Source organism: Hyposmocoma kahamanoa, unplaced genomic scaffold (genome assembly GCF_003589595.1).
Source record: "Hyposmocoma kahamanoa isolate Upper Pololo Valley unplaced genomic scaffold, ASM358959v1 63, whole genome shotgun sequence".
NCBI classification, from domain to species: Eukaryota; Metazoa; Arthropoda; class Insecta; order Lepidoptera; family Cosmopterigidae; genus Hyposmocoma; species Hyposmocoma kahamanoa.
This window is the reverse complement of record NW_020653851.1, coordinates 10,394,723-10,413,037: the sequence shown is the minus strand read 5'-3', so window position 1 is coordinate 10,413,037 and position 18,315 is coordinate 10,394,723. Positions and strand designations below refer to the sequence as shown.

General features: G+C 37.0%; 1 protein-coding gene across 1 annotated transcript in view; it reads left to right on the top strand.

The window, feature by feature from the left end:
* The window catches only part of LOC113229958 (dynein heavy chain 8, axonemal-like), a 102,851-nt gene that overhangs the window by 79,022 nt on the left and 5,514 nt on the right, over positions 1 to 18,315 (top strand). Inside the window, exons 68-82 of the mRNA XM_026463655.1 lie at positions 711 to 953; positions 1,464 to 1,599; positions 1,956 to 2,109; positions 3,854 to 3,973; positions 4,086 to 4,146; positions 5,239 to 5,418; positions 5,690 to 5,802; positions 7,233 to 7,318; positions 7,399 to 7,660; positions 8,174 to 8,413; positions 9,236 to 9,403; positions 9,964 to 10,105; positions 10,350 to 10,539; positions 10,760 to 10,881; positions 13,725 to 13,886. Of these exons, the coding sequence (XP_026319440.1) occupies positions 711 to 953; positions 1,464 to 1,599; positions 1,956 to 2,109; positions 3,854 to 3,973; positions 4,086 to 4,146; positions 5,239 to 5,418; positions 5,690 to 5,802; positions 7,233 to 7,318; positions 7,399 to 7,660; positions 8,174 to 8,413; positions 9,236 to 9,403; positions 9,964 to 10,105; positions 10,350 to 10,539; positions 10,760 to 10,881; positions 13,725 to 13,886 (2,379 nt within the window). The remainder of the gene's footprint in view (positions 1 to 710; positions 954 to 1,463; positions 1,600 to 1,955; positions 2,110 to 3,853; positions 3,974 to 4,085; positions 4,147 to 5,238; positions 5,419 to 5,689; positions 5,803 to 7,232; positions 7,319 to 7,398; positions 7,661 to 8,173; positions 8,414 to 9,235; positions 9,404 to 9,963; positions 10,106 to 10,349; positions 10,540 to 10,759; positions 10,882 to 13,724; positions 13,887 to 18,315) is intronic.

The following is an 18,315-nucleotide window of genomic DNA, read 5'->3' as shown; positions in this document are numbered from 1 at the left end:
ATTAAGCTTTATTTTAATAAAATATTATTTTTCATGGCTGTACATATATATTTTAGTTAATTCTAGACACTTTCTGAAAAATTGTCCGATTCCCTATTTTGATATGTGTTTGTTGTCGAATGTTTGTATTTGGTTTTTCAACGACTTTGTAGCCGTAGCGCCATCTATGAGAAATTTATGAAACAAATAATTATACTTCCGCTTTATTACTTTTTCCGTTACTACAAGATAACTTACTATTCTAATAGTATGCCATGTACTATAGCATAGGACGTAGCTCGGGTAGCGTAGCGAGAGATACTTTATAAATATAAACGACGATTATATCATAATTATAACTTTATACGTGTATTCAATTTCAAAGCTTTGTCCAGAACTCTTAGTGTCGTATTCCAGAACTCTACTCAATGCCCAAGTCAGGACTTGAGCAGATTTGAGTATGATTTCAAGTACTGGAAATACGATCCTAATGGCAAGGACTTGAGTATGATTTTCAGTGCTCACTGCAATACTCAAGTCCTGACTTGAGTATTGAGTAGAGTTCTGGATTACGATCCTTAGATGTCTGTTTGACATCAACATTCTTATAATTCTAAATACAAAACCTAAGCTACCTGCACTGTGTACTACAGTACTTACGTAACTTAAACAACCTTCAATTAAATATTGCTTAGAATAAACAATTAATTACAAACGACTTCATATTGTAGGTGAGAGAAAAACTAGACATTGCAAAAGAGACAGAAATAAAGATCAACGCTGCACGCGAAGAATTCCGCCCTGTCGCTACGCGCGGTTCTGTCCTTTACTTCTTAGTGTGCAATATGTCTCTTGTGTGCAATATGTATCAAACCTCTCTGGCGCAGTTCTTGGAACGATTCGATATTTCTATGGAGAGGTCCACGCCGAGTCCCATTACTACCAGAAGGATCGCTTCCATTATTGAGTACTTGGTTAGTGTTCTTTAGATGTATGGTAGTTGTAAATCATTGTTGTATTCTGAAAGCATATTGGTTTGGTAAAAATTATTGATAGCATATTGGTTTGGTAAAAATTATTGATTCCTAACTCGTCTATCAAAAGTTGTCTTATGAAATTGTTTCACATATGTTTCTTAACAACGTTAGTACTAACTGCCATCTTACCTATTTATGCCGCCAAGTAATAATGTGAGCATTACTGCATTCCTGTTTTGAAGGGTAGGGGTGCTAGTGAAATTACAGGTACATGAGACTTGTCAACTTATGTCACATGGTATCATAAAAAATATACTTATGGAGAGCAATAAAATTATTGAGTAATATTATAGTACACAATGCTACGAAATAAACAGTTATAAATAAGATTACAGTTGGCGACCATGTTCTGCATTCTACTTTGTATTTAGTATGAGGATATAAATTGTATTATTTTACAATTTTATGATGTGTTACCTACCAATCTTTACTACATTCCTTTTTCAGACATTTGATGTGTTCAAATTCATATCTCGAGGTTTTTACGAGAAACACAAATATGTATTTACGCTATTGTTGACGCTTAAAATTGATTTGCAAAAGGAATACATAACTTTCGACGAGTTCCAGACTTTTATTAAAGGTATAGTTTTTATTTTAAGGAAGCTCTCTCACCGCTGAGAATGCACAAATCTGACTTAATATAGCTATGTCAAAAGTTTTCTCACGAAGTACCCATAATTTTCGCGATTGGGTTTGTATAGAACAAACAAATTATCACCATATATTTCTTTCGCCACATGTTTTAAAAGTCAAAGAAGCTTTAAACTTGGTTATCAGCACAGAGGGTTAGTATTAGACGCCAACCTTGTGTAACAAATTTGCCATCACATAAAATACGTATTTATTATGGACGAGGTACTGAAACGGTGCTGATTAGTGGGATTCATCACTTACTGCAATTTTATTCATAAGTACAATAAACTAATTACCTCACAGGTGGCGCTGCTTTAGATCTTAACGCATGCCCTCCCAAACCGCATAAGTGGATCACAGACATGTCCTGGCTTAATTTAGTGCAATTGTCCACGCTGCGTACATACACCAACATCATCGACCAAGTGACTAATAATGAGAAAGGGTGGAAGAATTGGTTAGTTATTAGCAAATTGTAATATTTTTGAAGTGGTTTATATCAACCCTTTAGAGTCCACTCCAACCTACAGGGAGGCCATGGCAGCAAAAAATTAGGGGTGCATCAGACGTTAATAGTGCTTTACAAAAGTGAAATGCTTTTAGGTTTACGCTAACATCAAAAAAAAAAAAAAAACTGGGACGTGGCCTACGAGACAAAAGTATGAGTGATCTGGTGATTCGTTTAGAAAAGAGGCTTCTTTTCTAAACGAATCACCAGAAAATATTCAAAGCTTTGTTAAAGATGTTTAAAATACACTTTCTAAAATTAAATATTATTAAAACATAATATTAAACATTCACTTAGCAAACATTTGCTTCGCCATCACCTAAACGTCGAGGCCATTCAACTCTTTGACCACACAGATATCATAAGACGTTTCAAACTTTAAAATAGTCAAAACCCTTTGAACTAGCATAATAGTTAGGCCATGTTGAAAATATCTGCATTCTGATAAGTAAGACTAGATATTACATTTATAATAGATTTATTGTTTTTCAAAGTATATGCCCTCGCTATTCACACACTTTTGCATTCGTTGGAACCATTGTGAAAAGCAGTGGGATCAGTATTCCGCTTCAAATGCTTCGTGTAACGCATTCACCGCCTTTTCCGGGTTTGTAAATAGTAAATCTCTAAGTTTATCTTTGATTTTTGGAAATAAAAATAATGCGATTTATTGGTGCAAGGTCTGGGCTGCATGGCAGATGGGTTATCAGCTCCACATTTGACGCCTTCAAATACGCATTCGTTACCTTAGCGGAATGTGCAGAGAAGTTGTCGTGGTGAAGGACGATATTGCTTCGAGGACGCTTTTCGCGAACTTTTTCTAACACTCTGCGCAGCCGGTGTTTACATACCAATCTGCAGTCTTCAGGCTCTACTGTAGTGTAACGTCCTGATTTGCCGAAGAAGGAAGCAACCATTTTCTTACCAGTGCTCTGACTTTTCTTAATTTTCGTTGGCAAATCTTCAAAAGGAAAGACCCAATCTGCGGACTGGCTTTTTCTTTCCGGTTTAAAGTCACGATATTATACACAGCCAATGATTGTCCTCCATTAGACTTTTTTTATCATTTTACGATACCACTCTACATGTAGTAGTTCCTGTTATTCCGTTAATCATGCGGTATCCAGTGTTAAGTTTCTGAACCTTCAGATGCCCATGGAATATATTTTGCACCTGTCTTCTATACCTAATACGTACAGTACGAATTTGCTGACAAGTAATTTTTTCGTCAGTTTCAATCAGTTGTCGTACGGTATCAATATTAAATTCGGTAACCGCAGTCGCCGGCCGACCTTTACGTACATCCTCATGGAGATGATCATGTACACGTCTAAGTTCATCACCAAATGCTAATTGAACTCTCTGACAACTCTCTGAAGACTTAAGTTACATCGAAAATCGTAGATAATCATGGACCGAAAATTTCCCCGACTGAAATTCATTATAATAGCGACTCAGTTTTCAAAACGACACCATCATAGATATAGGAAAAAAAGGGGAGATTTGGTATTTAAGCGTGGTTTGTGTGGAGCGATTGATTTGGCAGAATAGTTTTCAAACCAATTAAATGACATTTCGTCTCTATTTCTGGTTATATACTCAATGATTTATGATGTACTTTACTAGAGCCTTACAAATAATGAAAATTAAAAAGTATTGAACATTGTGTATGTAAAGTTTGTTTTATTTAAAGGTTTGACAAAGAAGCACCGGAAGACGAACCGTTGCCAGATGGTTATCATTCATTAGACGTATTCCGAAAGCTGCTGGTTGTTCGTGCTTGGTGTCCGGATAGAACATTAGCGCAGAGTTTGTGAGTTAAATTCAAATGATTTATCGCTGTTGCTATGTAACTCACTTACTATCCTTGCACTATATGTACGTGTCTAAAAAAAATGTTTATTGAATTGTAATAATTTTTCCAGGAAATACATTATTCAGTCTATGGGTGCCAGATATTCTGAAGCTGTTATTGTTAATTACGAGGTAAGTGATTCATCATTGCGTTAGCTTGTTTTACAACATCTTTGAATTGTATTAATTTTATTCTATTATGTAATATAAGCGCGAGGCAAAATTACTTTATAGACCCTTTTTTATTGTTACTTTTACTCGGATAAGGTCTACTTCCAGGCAGCAGTAGATTGGGCAACCTATCACAAACTCGAATTTCTCTCGCACGAGCCGAGCGAGCGAAGCGAGCTACTATAACTCGATCAAATGAACTTGCACCACGTTTACTATATTTTATAAAAACGCGAGGTGCCATGTTAATTTAACGAGTTGTATTGTACGACATGTTCTAATACATTCAATATCGGTAATAAGAAATGATATTAAAAAATATATTATGGACATCGTTTACAAAAACAAAATATTTAATTAGATACATTGGTCAAGTATGGTTAATTAGGTTGGGGAAATAAGAATCGGAAAACGAATAACTTGTCAATAGTCCAAAATAGTGAAACATTAAATGATGTAATGACAAAAATCGTAACGTGTTTTCGGACAAAAAAAACAAAATCTATTCAATAAAGGTTTTCGGACATATAAATTCTGCTAATCATGTTTCTAGCTTGTGATAGGTAATCAGTGGATTGCCGTCCCTTTGGTTCCTTTGGATCAGTTAATTAATGATAAAAATTGTTAATAAGCTGTCCCACTTTGAAAAATGCCGATATTTGTAAAATTTTAAAGAGTAATTTTAATAAGATACCTACGCATCGGCTGCGGTGTGGGGTATTATTACCCAACTGCTACACTCGATACTCGATACGCGTTAGAACGGTGATGATGAATATGTAGAAAACTTTTAAAGGAATTGATGCTCTCTCTAAGGTCATGGTAATTCTTGGTAGAAAGTTTGAGCCAGTGTTATTTTAAAAATCTGGAATTGAACGAAAAAGAAATAAACTTCTATGTTTGATATTAGTTTTTAGACCATTTTTCAATATATCATCGAGTTTGCACTAGTATGGAAATTAAGATCAAACTTGATATGTATGGAGTACGCTCGCAAGACTAACCCATTTTTTGTCGTAGGAATTTTAAAATTTAACAAGTTTATTTTTGTAGCACATGGTGTTGGAATGTCGTCCTTTGGTACCTCTGATTGGGTTCTTGGCTATGGGCTCCGATCCAACGCCGTCCATAGAAATTACTGCCAAGAGAATGGAATGCACCTGTTCTGCTATTTCTATGGGACAGGGTCAAGAAGTACACGCTAGGAAGCTTATATCACGTGCTCTTAAAGAAGTAATATTATTATTAATTCGTAACCTATTTACTACATTAAAATGGTGAAATTACAGGCACATGGGACTTTTCAACTTATGTCTCAGGGTGATGGGTGCAGAGGCAGTGCACCTCAGATCTTTGCGATTTAAAACTTTGAGTGGCACTGCAACTGTTATGGAAAGGCGTGTCATTTACCATTAGGCGCACGACTTGTTCGTCCTATCACATAGTATTATAAAAAAAGCTATCTAATTTGAACTATTGATGGGTTGTTAATCTTTAACTTCAGGGTCTATGGGTGCTTCTACAAAACTGCCACTTAGGTTTAGAATATATGGTGGAGATTATGGAACAGTTCTCTGAGTTAGAGAAGGACCCGGAACAAATTCATGAGACGTTTAGGTAAAATTAATAAACCATTCCGTTATACCGTATACCTAATCAGAAAGCACGAGAATTATACAGTGTGTTGATTTGCATTCTCGCTATATTTAAGGAATTAGTAATAGAAATAATGCTAAATCATCCAAAAATAGGTAAATTGTAGGTAAACTTGAAATAGTAAAAATAATAAAAACCTCGTAGTGAATTATTTTAATAATAGAATATCGATAATATGTACGCTTCCAAGAATAACACTATCTCAAAATAATTGTTAATAGCAATCATCAAAATATACAAACAAACAGGCAAATCTAAAGAAACCAAAGCAAAATTTGGCAACATTTATGAATAAACTACTTAAATATGTCTAATTACATGCGATATTGGGCTTTTGTGTGATTTATAGACAGAAAAATAACACGTGCCTGTACAATGTTACATTCGGTCGATCTACGCTTTTTCAAATGCCACATCCCGTAATGCAGTAGCGACGAATTTTCATTAATACTTAATAGTTCTCACTGTCAATATAATATTTTTGTCCATTTTATTACAATACATGGGAATAATACAATAAAATACTTGGAAAAACATTTGTTTTGACATTTGATGTACTTCCCTTTGACAACCGTATCATATACCTCATGTACTGCGAAATGGACACGGTTGGCATTTAAGATGACGTTACGTATTTTCGATTCCCGTGTTTGACACAGACCAATGTAATGCTATCTCTTTTGGCTTAATACGGCACGCAATAGCTAAACAAAGACAATATTTTTTGTTTGTTTTCACCGTCGAAATGCATCGTGTACACATAACGTCTGATTTATATATGTCAATATAACATGTCCTTTAGTTTCCATAGTCGAAGATGTCGACTGATCTGCCAATCGCGCGCTTGATATGACACTCTCCGCTACCCGCCACCACCATCAAATAGATCTAAAATGAGTTTCTTTTATTTAAGGTCATTGTTCAAAATGTTTGCAAGTGCCTTGCCGTGCAAGTCAATGACCTTTGGATCAAATTTGTTTACCGCAATTAAATAAAAAATAGGAATTTACGAAATTTTTTTTCGATTTATTTTTTAATAATTTGGGTTCTTCAGTTTCGGATATAGAATGACCTCTGTAAATATGGCGGGAATGCAAATCAACACATTGTATATATCATATTGATGTAATTTTGAGTATCTGGATAAACAATATTTATAGTAATTTATAGTAAGCGGTACGCCTTGTAGTGTCCCTGTTTATTTGCATGATCTGTGTTTAAGTTTAATTTTTGTGACTTTGTTTTACAATTATTATTTGTGTCTTACGTTGGAATTTTTTGATTACATCTGGTCTTTAATTTTTTTGTTCTATTTTTGTTTTGTAGTAGTCAAATGAATGCATTTTCTTTCTTTCTTCTTTCTATTTTAGAAAACCATTGATATGTTACAGATTGTGGATCACGACAGAAGTTCATCCAAAGTTTCCTATTACATTATTGCAGATGTCTATTAAGTATACTTGTGAACCTCCTTCAGGTAAGTTCATGTGCAAGATGGACATATTTGCGTTGGATATTCGACACCATTGTATATGACGTACTTTATTCGCTTCGTAGGGATCAAAGCTGGTCTAATGAGGACATATGACTCCATGAGTCAGGACTTCTTAGACTACAGCGATAGTCCGATGTACTTACCCCTGATATTCACCATCTCCTTTCTTCACACCGTCGTGCAAGAGCGACGCAAATTCGGTCCGCTCGGGTGGAATATCCCGTATGAATTTAACTCGGCGGACTGGCTAGCGTCTTGTATGTTCGTACAAAACCATTTGGAATATTTAGAGCCAGGACAGTCTATTAGCTGGACTACAGTGCGGTATGTAATTTTCATTTAAATTTATTTGTTGTTATACAAAGTTGATATGCCGTTACACGTGGCAGTAAATGAATTCTATTTAACGGGTACCAAGGTAGTAAATAGACATGCAACTACAGAAACAAGAGTAAAAACCCTTAAAGTAAGTTGTTCTACTGAGGACGCGTTTGTGACGTTAAGGCTCATGCATTATGAACATTATGTCTATTGTGTAGCGTACAAACTAGATAAACTAGATACGAGCGAAAAATAATTCTCGAGAATTCTCGTGTAGTCACGGGTATTCTCGGAGCTACCATATATATATATATCGTATCTAGTGTTAGTTTGTATGTTACACAAATGATAAAGTTCATTATACTATGTGCAATTTCGTTACAAAAACTCGCTTACTATTCCGTTCAGCGGCTATATTAATTTAGTCTAAGGCTAACAGGAGCGTTTAGTCATATATAATTTTATTATGAACTTACCGCCTTCAATAAGCACTACAACGTAAATTCAATTTGCCAGTTACATGGTATCTGCTGTACAATACGGTGGCAGAGTAACAGACGATTATGACAACCGTTTACTTGTCTGCTTCACTCGCGTGTGGCTCACAGACCAGTTGTTTCGAGATGACTTCGAGTTCTATAGAGGTTATGGCATTATGAAATTTAAAAATATACCTGAATATATCGAGGAAATAGACAAAATGAAGACCACCGATCCTCCTCAAGCTTATGGACTGCACACTAATGCTGATATTACGTAAGTTTTTAAAAAAGTACTATTAACCTAATCGATACTATGGGTGATTCCGTCAACGTTAAAGTTATCAAAGACGTTTGTTACTCGCATATTGACCGGTGATTTCCGATGGCAAACTTCACTCAGAAAAGAAATCTACAACGAAAGATAACACAAACTTCTATAAAATAATCCCTTAATTTAAATAAATTTACATAGGACGTACACAAAGGAATATTCATGTTAGGAGGAACTTTTTTTAAAATAATTTCGCCACCAGGAATACTCTATTACACATGGACATAAAATAACACTGCAGAAATTACTCGAGTATAAACCCTGTAATAGGCAAATACAGCATGCACACCTAACATCGTATCAGAAGCGTTTATTGTGTGTTATATTACAGACAAACAAATGAATATGATTTTAAACAATTTGTAAACGTATTAAAATTAAATTGTAAATACTATATTAAAAGGATGACGTGAGCTTTAAATATATGTCTTTTAAAACAAGTACATTAATTATAAATAAGTTATTGGCAATGTCCGCAGGGTGAGAAGAGTTGCCATTGCATGAAGCTACTGGAAAAATTATTAATATTAATTTATATCGGGTTTTCCACGGTTTATTGCAGTAGTGCCAACTATGCTAAATTAACAGTGTCAGAACCTACTAAATAAAATTTGAAATTCTGTGCAATCTGAAACTCATCATATCTATATGAATCTTTTAATATGAATATTTTCGAAACCCATTTACTGTGATTCAAGTTCTGATTCTGGTAGGTCCTTTTTGTAGACCGATCATTATGGTAAAAAACACTTTTGACGCACTTAGATATCAGCGCAGTAGGACTCAAGATATGTTGGATACGATCCTTTCGATCCAGCCAAAGGAATCTGGTGGTGGCGGAGGTGAGACTCGAGAGGCCTCCGTATACAGGCAGTCAAAGGAAATGCTCGATAAATTGCCATCTAATTTCGATCCTGTGGAGGTCAAGGAGAGGTGACGTCACACTTTGTACCTTAAAATTTTAAAATCGAGTACTCGATGTGCAAGCTCAGTTCCTAAGAGCGATGGCGCCGATGTGGCAACAGGCGCTGGTTCAAGTCCAGTCAAATTGAAGGGTTTTTTCTTTGTATTTATTTAATTTTTGTATCAATATTAAGAACAAACATGTGGAGTATTTTCATAAAAAATAAATGAATTTCATGGTAGTGAAAACATCATGATATTCAATAAAATAAACATTTCTACTGTTGTTTGTGTCAATTCACACGTAAAGGCAAAATAATAAAGTCTTGCAGCACTGTATGGAATTTGTATTTAGTGATTTATAATTATTTATACAAGAAATAAACCCTTTTAATACCCAACCATAACGTACCTTTAAATGCTGATTGATACCTATATTTGGCGGATCTCTGCCATAATTGTTTACTATCTATACGCTTTATCTTGGATTTTCCTGAACATCCTCAAATTTTTTTATCATGAAAATTGTATTACAGCGATTTTTTATTATTATGTTTTTCTGTTTATTCAATAACTCGGTGTATTTTTAGACTAAGATTTTACGGTCAATTTCATCCAATGGTGATTTTCTTACGACAAGAACTCGACCGCATGCAAAAAGTTATTTCTCTGGTGCGGATGACATTAAAAGATCTGCTCCTAGCCATTGATGGTACCATTATTATGAATGAAGTAAGTACCGTTTCGCTACTCGTTGAAGCACTATAACTGCATTTAGCAATGTATAAAACCGATAGCTTTCCATGCGTTTTTGAATAACCAAAAATGACACAAGCAGACGAGTTTTTGACCTTGAAATAATTAATGGCCACTAATGATACCTATACAGATTTATGATATGAACTTATTAGTAAAAAAAATTAGTTGTTAAATAAAAATTCAACCTATGTTAGTCTCATATAAAATATGTGTTTAGGCTCTTCGAGATTCGTTGGACTGCATCTACGATGCTCGAGTGCCGGCGTTGTGGCTAAAACCATCGTGGTCTTCGTCTACTCTTGGGTTCTGGTTCACCGAGTTACTGGAGAGGCACATTCAGTTCAATTTCTGGATCTTCACCATGCGACCTAACTCGTTCTGGATGACTGGTTTCTTTAATCCTCAAGGTAAGATTTGAAAATATAAATAAAAAGTGTTCCATGCATCTATAATCCATTTTTGAATACGCATTTTCACAAAAAATATTGAAAAATATGCCGATTTATACAGTGTATCTTGACATGATTATAGTTGTCACAATATAAGAGGCCCAATTTGACAGCTAAGAAAAACGATAATATGTAACTTTCATCAACGAAACAGTTAATTAAAATTTTATGTATATAGGTTTTCTGACGGCTATGCGACAAGAAGTCACTCGAGCCCACAAAGGATGGGCACTGGACATGGTTTCTTTACACAATGACGCCACCAAGTTCCTTTTGGACGAAATTAAAGCTCCTCCACCGGTTAATATATTTGTAATACGTATTTATTTACTTTCATTTTGCTAGGATATACTTAGAACAATAACGCATAGAATGATAGTTTCATATCAAACGAACTATCAGAAGTGAGGCAAAAATCAAGTTTATGTAGGCGTAAGCACTTTGTATTTACGCTCGTCGGTACGCACACAAATATACAAATAATGATGCAAACATTTCCATCAAGTGGTGAAATTGTCTTTTGCTTAACTCTCTCTCTCTCATCTGAGCATTGTCCCGGTTGCGACCTCAGCAGTGTTGCTGCGGAGCCCGGGGTCCGCTTTCCTACTTTTTCTCCTCCATTTTGCACGGTCTTCGGCATCCTTAGTGGTGAGACCATTGGCACGCATATCACGCTTGGCGACGTCAAGCCAGCACTTCTTGGGTCTGCCCCTTCTACCGGGGCCCGGCGGAGATGGCATAGCCAGACATTTGTTTCCCACGTAGCATGCCGGTTTCCGTAAGATGTGGCCGTACCAACGTAGGCGGCTTTCTTGCAGTTTATCTGCAATGTCACGGACGTGAATGCTGCCGCAGATGCGGGAGTTTCTGACACGGTCTTTCCGGGAAACTCCACACATCCAGCGCAGCATCTTCATTTCCGTGACACGCAGCTCCTGCTTATGACGTTCAAGTACGGGCCACGTTTCACTGCCATATAAAGGACAGGCCTAATGATGGATTTGTAGACCTGTCCTTTCAGCTTAATCTTGGGGTCACAAATGACACCAGTCACCTCACGCCACTTTGCCAAAGCGGCTGCGATTCGGGCTCTGACGTCGCAGTCGATGTCTCCGGACGCGCTAAGTACAGATCCCAAGTATTTAAACTGGCCCGTAGGCTCGACCGCGTCTTCGCCTATGCGTACGGGTAGAGGATCTGTAGCGTTGCTGACCATGTACTCAGTCTTCGCCACATTTAGTCTCAGACCGCCGTTCTCAAGCGACTCCTTCCACACATTCACTCGTCGTACCAGTCTCCCTCTATCCGCATCCGCCAGCGCGATATCGTCAACGTACATAAGCATCCACGGGGGTTGCTCATGCGTGTCTCGGATGGAGCTTGATACCTCGTCTAATATCACGCTGAACAGATAGGGACTGAGAACTGAGCCCTGGTGAACTCCGACTGTGACAGGGAAGGGTTTAGTGTCATCAACAGCAGTCCTAACCATGGAATCGGAATCGCGGTACATGTCTCGAATGATGTCAATATAAGCTTCTGGTACCCCTTTGGATCTCAGTGCCCACCAGATCATTACACGGGGGACACAGTCGAAGGCCTTCTGTATGTCAAGAAACATGAAATGCAGAGGCGTATTCTTCAATCTGTATTTCTCCATGATGACCCTTAGGGCAAAAACAGGATCCATGGTCCCAAGACCAGGCCGAAATCCATATTGACCCTCCGAGACAGCACTCTCCTGTCGGATCCGAGAGTCTATTATACGCTCGAAGAGCTTCATGGTGTGGGACATGACCTTTATGCCCCGATAATCGTCACACTCCTGCACCGATCCCTTCCCTTTGAAGACTGGAGTGATAACACTCAGTCTCCATTGGTTAGGGATTTTACCGGTGAGGAGCATGCGATTAAAGAGGCCGGTAAGGATGCCCACACCACGGGGACCCATTGCCTTCCAGGCCTCGATGGGAACCCCATCGGCTCCGACAGCTTTCCGATTCTTCATGTTAAATGAGTCCTGTATGATGAACAAAAATTATGATTTTCACATGAAACTAATGAAGGCTAATACTAAATATATTCCGTTAAAATAGCTTACATTTGTAGAAATTCTACAACTGTCGCTATATTGCCTATTCAAAAAATTACGTAATATTTTGAAACAGAATAGCAAAATGGGGAGAAACAATCCGTTATTTTGCAACATTTTCGAATCTTGTTGCAACGAAATTAATTTTCTGTTTTAGTGAATATTAACACAAAAATACAAGTTGGAACAAAGGTTTACTTCCTTGTGGAATGTGGTGTTAGTATCTATTTTATGTTTGTCAGGCGTATTTTTTCACTTATTTACCGCATATTTCGTCATTTTAGCTAAAATTCTCGAGCTGTTCGCGGTGCAAGTTGATCTTGATCATTGACGGCGCGCCCGCTCGTGTACGCCTATTTGGGTTCCTACAATTTGCCTCACTTAGCGTATGCGAACTACGTTTTTAAGCGTTATTATTCTAAGAGGATATACATATTTTGAGCTTAAGGCTGAACGTCACGGTTGTGGTTTCTTTGCCACAAGATGGCGTTGGTAGCTCGATTTCCGCGATTCTTTTATGATATCCGCGATATTACCTGCATAAAGTTACTCTTTGATCGTATACCTATGCGATTGAAAGAATGCGTAGTGCATCAACATTATTTGTTTTTTCATGTAATTAGACTAAAATAGTCTTTAAAAGTATAATAAATAAGTTAGATACTGATTTTTTGCATTAGTTTAGTATATGCGATATCAGGAATAAATTTAGCTTTCCCTTGGTAAGGTAATATAAATAAATAGCTGTGGTAGTAGGAGAAAATAGTAATTTAAGTTTGTAAGGTAATTAACTGTGACAATTAGCCTTAATGCTGATCTACTCACATACTTTAGTCCCATTGAATTGCTGTATTTAGAAATGTATGTTCTACAGTTAATTGTTTTGGCTATGTCTACAACTGTAAATTCACTTCGTAATACGAAACCAATTATTATTAACCTTGAAATTAATACCTACATTGAAATTAGCATAATTTTGTTGTGACTTTTTATATTATCCGCTATCGCCACGGTTACTGTTTACGCTAAGTGCTTTTCGTGCCTACCACAGGAAGGTGTATTTGTTCACGGCATGTTCCTGGATGGCGCAGGTTGGGATCGACGTAACCTGCGACTCTGTGAGTCCACTCTTAAAGTGCTGTACACGGCGCTGCCCGTCGTTCACGTATACGCTATCAACTCCACAGCTCCTAAGGACCCTAAACTATATCAGGTATATAGTGAAAAATTACTCTACTTTCAAAAATGATATTTATTGAATTGTCCACCAAAACTCCCATTTCGTCGCCTTACTTTCTTAAACTAGTTTCTTAAAGCCCAAAGTAACTGAAATGCAAAAAATGCATTGTATGTACAAATTAGCAGGCTGATTTCACATCACATTTCCTTCATATTCACACAATGGCTTTTACCTATTCTTAAAGTAATGCATTGAAATTAATACCCTTGATAAGAAATTTAAAATAAATAGAAATATTTGTCATATTTTGAATAATCACTCTTTATAATATACGTGTTTGAGAAAGTAAGGCAACGATTTGTTCTGATGTTTGTACCCCGTGACATACGTATGTCATATATACAGGTAACGGTATTTTATGGTGATATTTTAAGGGGGTTTATTCTTATACTACATGAATGTGTATCAAGTACGTACGTACTTAAATTCACATGTTATTTAAAACCGACCACAAGGTGCCTCCAGGGAGACATCACACTTATTGACACAGAATCGCATTAAATCGATCAGCGTTATTAATAAGAGCAAAAAGGTGTTTTGCGTTTCGTATCGGCTTCTACGACGCGGCTCGACATTTTCGATTACAACCGTACGCAGTCGACGAGGGTTGATCGGTGGCATTGACATCGGAGCGGTTGCGTCGGCGTCCGAACGATAGCGCACTTCGAGTGACCTCGTCAACAGCCGAATTACTCCGAAGAGATGCGAAACCCGAAATTACGGCTGAACGGCGATACTGGCGCCCGAAAGAAAGTTTCGGTTTGTAGAAATGCGAAAGTGTGGAAAATATGATCGCCTCAAATCGATTCCGCATTGACAAGTGTGATGACTCCCCTATAACTTATGCAAAAGTTGTGAATAATTTGCGAATTTAACACTGTTTCTAGTGTCCGTCAGGATGGTTGGACCAAATGAGATATACAAATCAAACTGGGCGTCTTAGTTACTACCTATTTGCTACCTATATCTTTCCGTTAATGAATACATTAAATAAATTAAATGACCAGCCATTCTGACGTCAGGATGGCTGGACAACTTTTATGTTCTCGTAGTTTTGAGCAAAATATCATGTACATCTTTGTTATTACTATTTACTAGCTATTAAACCTACCTAAACAGTTTATTTTCAGTATTTTAGGAAGCTTTAAAAAATTATTAAAAAAATATATTAAAACGCTTGTGTAAAAGTTTACGGCAATCGACTTCTCCGTACAATTGTTAATAATTTCGCCAGCGTAATTATAATTCAAGGGAAAAGCGTTGGAAAATACATAGTAATTTATGGATTCCGCTACTTTTTTACGCCAAACGACTCGACAAGATACCTTTTCGTTCTCCTTCCAAAATCTAAGAACCAAGAAAATATCTTTTTTTTGGGCGGTAGGTGTGAAAATCATAACACCAAAATTTTCGTGACTCTAATTAAGTTTATTAATTAAATATACTTACAGTTCAAAATACTTTATCCACTTCATAAATGTAATTAATAACCTGCTGTCCTTGCCATACTGTGTTATCCTTGAATTACATTTCACTTTCACGGAGATACATATCATTAATTATTGACACAACACTGCACTGGAATCATGGAGGAAATCAAGAAAACTTTCAATGAATTGGTTCTAAACTTCAATCAACGTATGGAAGGTTTTGAGGGCCAGCTACAGAGGACTACTACACCAAGCTCCAATGTTGAATCCCTAACAGCAGATTTCAACACTTTCAAGGCCTTCATGGTCAAATCATTGAGGGCTCTTCAACATCAAATAGAGTGGATTGCCAAGGAGGTTGATCAACTGCAGATGCAGGGAAGGCGCAAGATTTTGTTACTGTATGGTATTCCGGAGAGTTCAGGGGAGGATATTGCTGCGACTGTTGTCAAGGAAGTGGTCAATCGGCTAAAATTAACTACATTCTCTGTAGGAGACATCTCTCGCTGCCACAGGATGAGTCGTCGAGGAAATAATAACAGGCCGAGGCCGATCCTGTTCAAGCTCCGCGATGTGTCTATCCGTGACAAAGTCTGGATGGCCAAAATTAAGTTAAAGGGCTCAGGTGTGACGTTATCTGAATTCCTGACGATAACGCGGCATCCAGTTTTCATGGAGGCACGTCAACGCTTAGGTGTTGCAAAATTTTGGACGCGAGAAGGCCAAGTCTTCGCAATCGGGCCTGATGAAACTCGTCATCGTATCAGCAGCATCATGGATCTCTATGCTATTTTACCAGAGGAGGATTTCGAAACGACTTCACCGAAGAGGAATATGAGGCCTGCGGCTTCATCATCAAAACAGCCGAGTGCCGTCCCTCCGAAGGCGAGACGTGTTGCGGCATCCAAAAAGTAATATTGGCCAATTTTGCCCATTTAGATTTTGTTTTGATTTGACCATTTTAAATTTTTATAATACCGTCGTTTAGTTCACAATTCCTTGTTCTTTTTTTTTTCTTATAACAAAATTATGTTTTTGACAATTACTGTGACGCGTGAAAGTTGATTAGTTTATTTTATTTTATTTTTTTGATGGCTACGGCTGCTCGAAAGTTTCATTTATATATTTTTTTCTTGTTTTTTAAAGTTGCTATGCACGGAACTGGCAGATGGGCAGTAACAAAATATTATTTAAATTATTATTATTATTTTCTAATCATTATATATTTTATAAATTGATTTATATATAATACAGTAGTTTATTATAATAAAATTTATGTCGATAAGCAGTGATAATGACGATGAGGTTTATGTTTCTTGTAGTTCTCATAGCAGTAGTGACAGTGATGTTAGCTTTTGTAACATTCCATCCCTTTCGAGCACAATTGACTCGGTATTTTGTAACGTTCCCAAACATTTTAATATTATCATATAAATGCGCAGAGTATTCCGGCTCATTTTTCAGATATGCTGGCATCATTTGATAATAAAAATCTTCATGCTATCCTTATCTCTGAATCCTGGTTAAAACCGTGCCTTCAGTCCTCGTCTTACTCTTTACCAGGATTTAACTTAATTCGTAACGATCGCATTGGTTGCGGCGGAGGTGGCGTTGCTATTTACCTACGATCTCATATACCATTCTGAATAGTTAGCACATCCTCTCAATCGCTATCCAATGCTGGTGAGCACGTTTTCATTGAAGTTCTCTTTTCTCATACTAAACTATTACTTGGTGTCTACTATTGTCCCTCTCTTCGTATTAACTTTTTCGCTTCTTTTGAAAAATTATGAGAGGACTTCTCGCCTTCCTAGGAACATAGCATAATTATGGGTGACTTTAATACCTGCCTTCTCAAACGAGATAGTCGTTCTTCTTGTTTTGAATCTCTTATAATGGCTAACAATATGACCATTCTTCCACTTAATGCTACACATAATTTTCCCTACTCAACTCCTTCACTTCTTGACTTAATAATTGTGTCATCTTTGAACTTCGTTAGTAAACATGGTCAGTGCGCTGCGGACGATTTCTTATCATGACTTGATTTATCTTTCCTACAAAATCCGCCCACCCAAGACTAAACCCAAAATTCTTCTGCAGCGCAATTTTCGTGGAATTGATTTGGACTGTTTGCGAAGTGATGCTCGTGAAATTGACTGGGGTAACGTTGTGAATGCTATATCAATAGATAGCAAAGTGTTCGAGTTTAACAACACATTGATAAATCTTTACGATAAACATGCACCAGTACGGCCAGTTAAAATGAAACACCTCCCTGCACCTTGACTAGACCAGAATGTTAGGACTGCTATGAATAAAAAGCTCACAGCTAAGGCCAGATTTAAGTACAGTCCTACAGACGAGAATAAGCGCATCTATAGTGAGCGTCGTAATCACTGCAATAGGTTGTGTAGGGATGGACAACGCCGACATATTCATAATTCTTTAGAAACTGATGATCCGGCTAAAGTCTGGAAGTTTCTTAGGTCGCTGGGAGTTGGTAAGTCACTTCAAGATAGTTTCCCAAAAAATTTAAACCTTGATGCTCTTAATCATCATTTCTCTAACTCCGTTGCCTTCGACGGATCGACTAAAACATCTACCTTAAATTATCTTTCCACGCTTCCAACTGCCAACCATCCTCCGTTTTCTTTAAAAGAGTTTACTGATTGTGATGTTAAGAAGGGCATAGAATCTATTTCGTCCAATGCTGTTGGCAGTGACCATATTGGTCGTAAAATGTTTTTATTCATAGTTGATGAGATTTTACCTGTGATCCGGTATATTCTTAATTTTTCTATCAGCACCGGAGAATTTCCTTCCCTTTGGAAGGAAGCTCTCATTACTCCTCTTCCCAAAAAAGCCAATCCATCTAACTTTTCTGATTTCCGACCTATTTCTATACTTCCCTTTCTATCAAAGCTGCTAGAGCGACTAGTTCATAACCAAATTTCTCCTTTTCTCATACG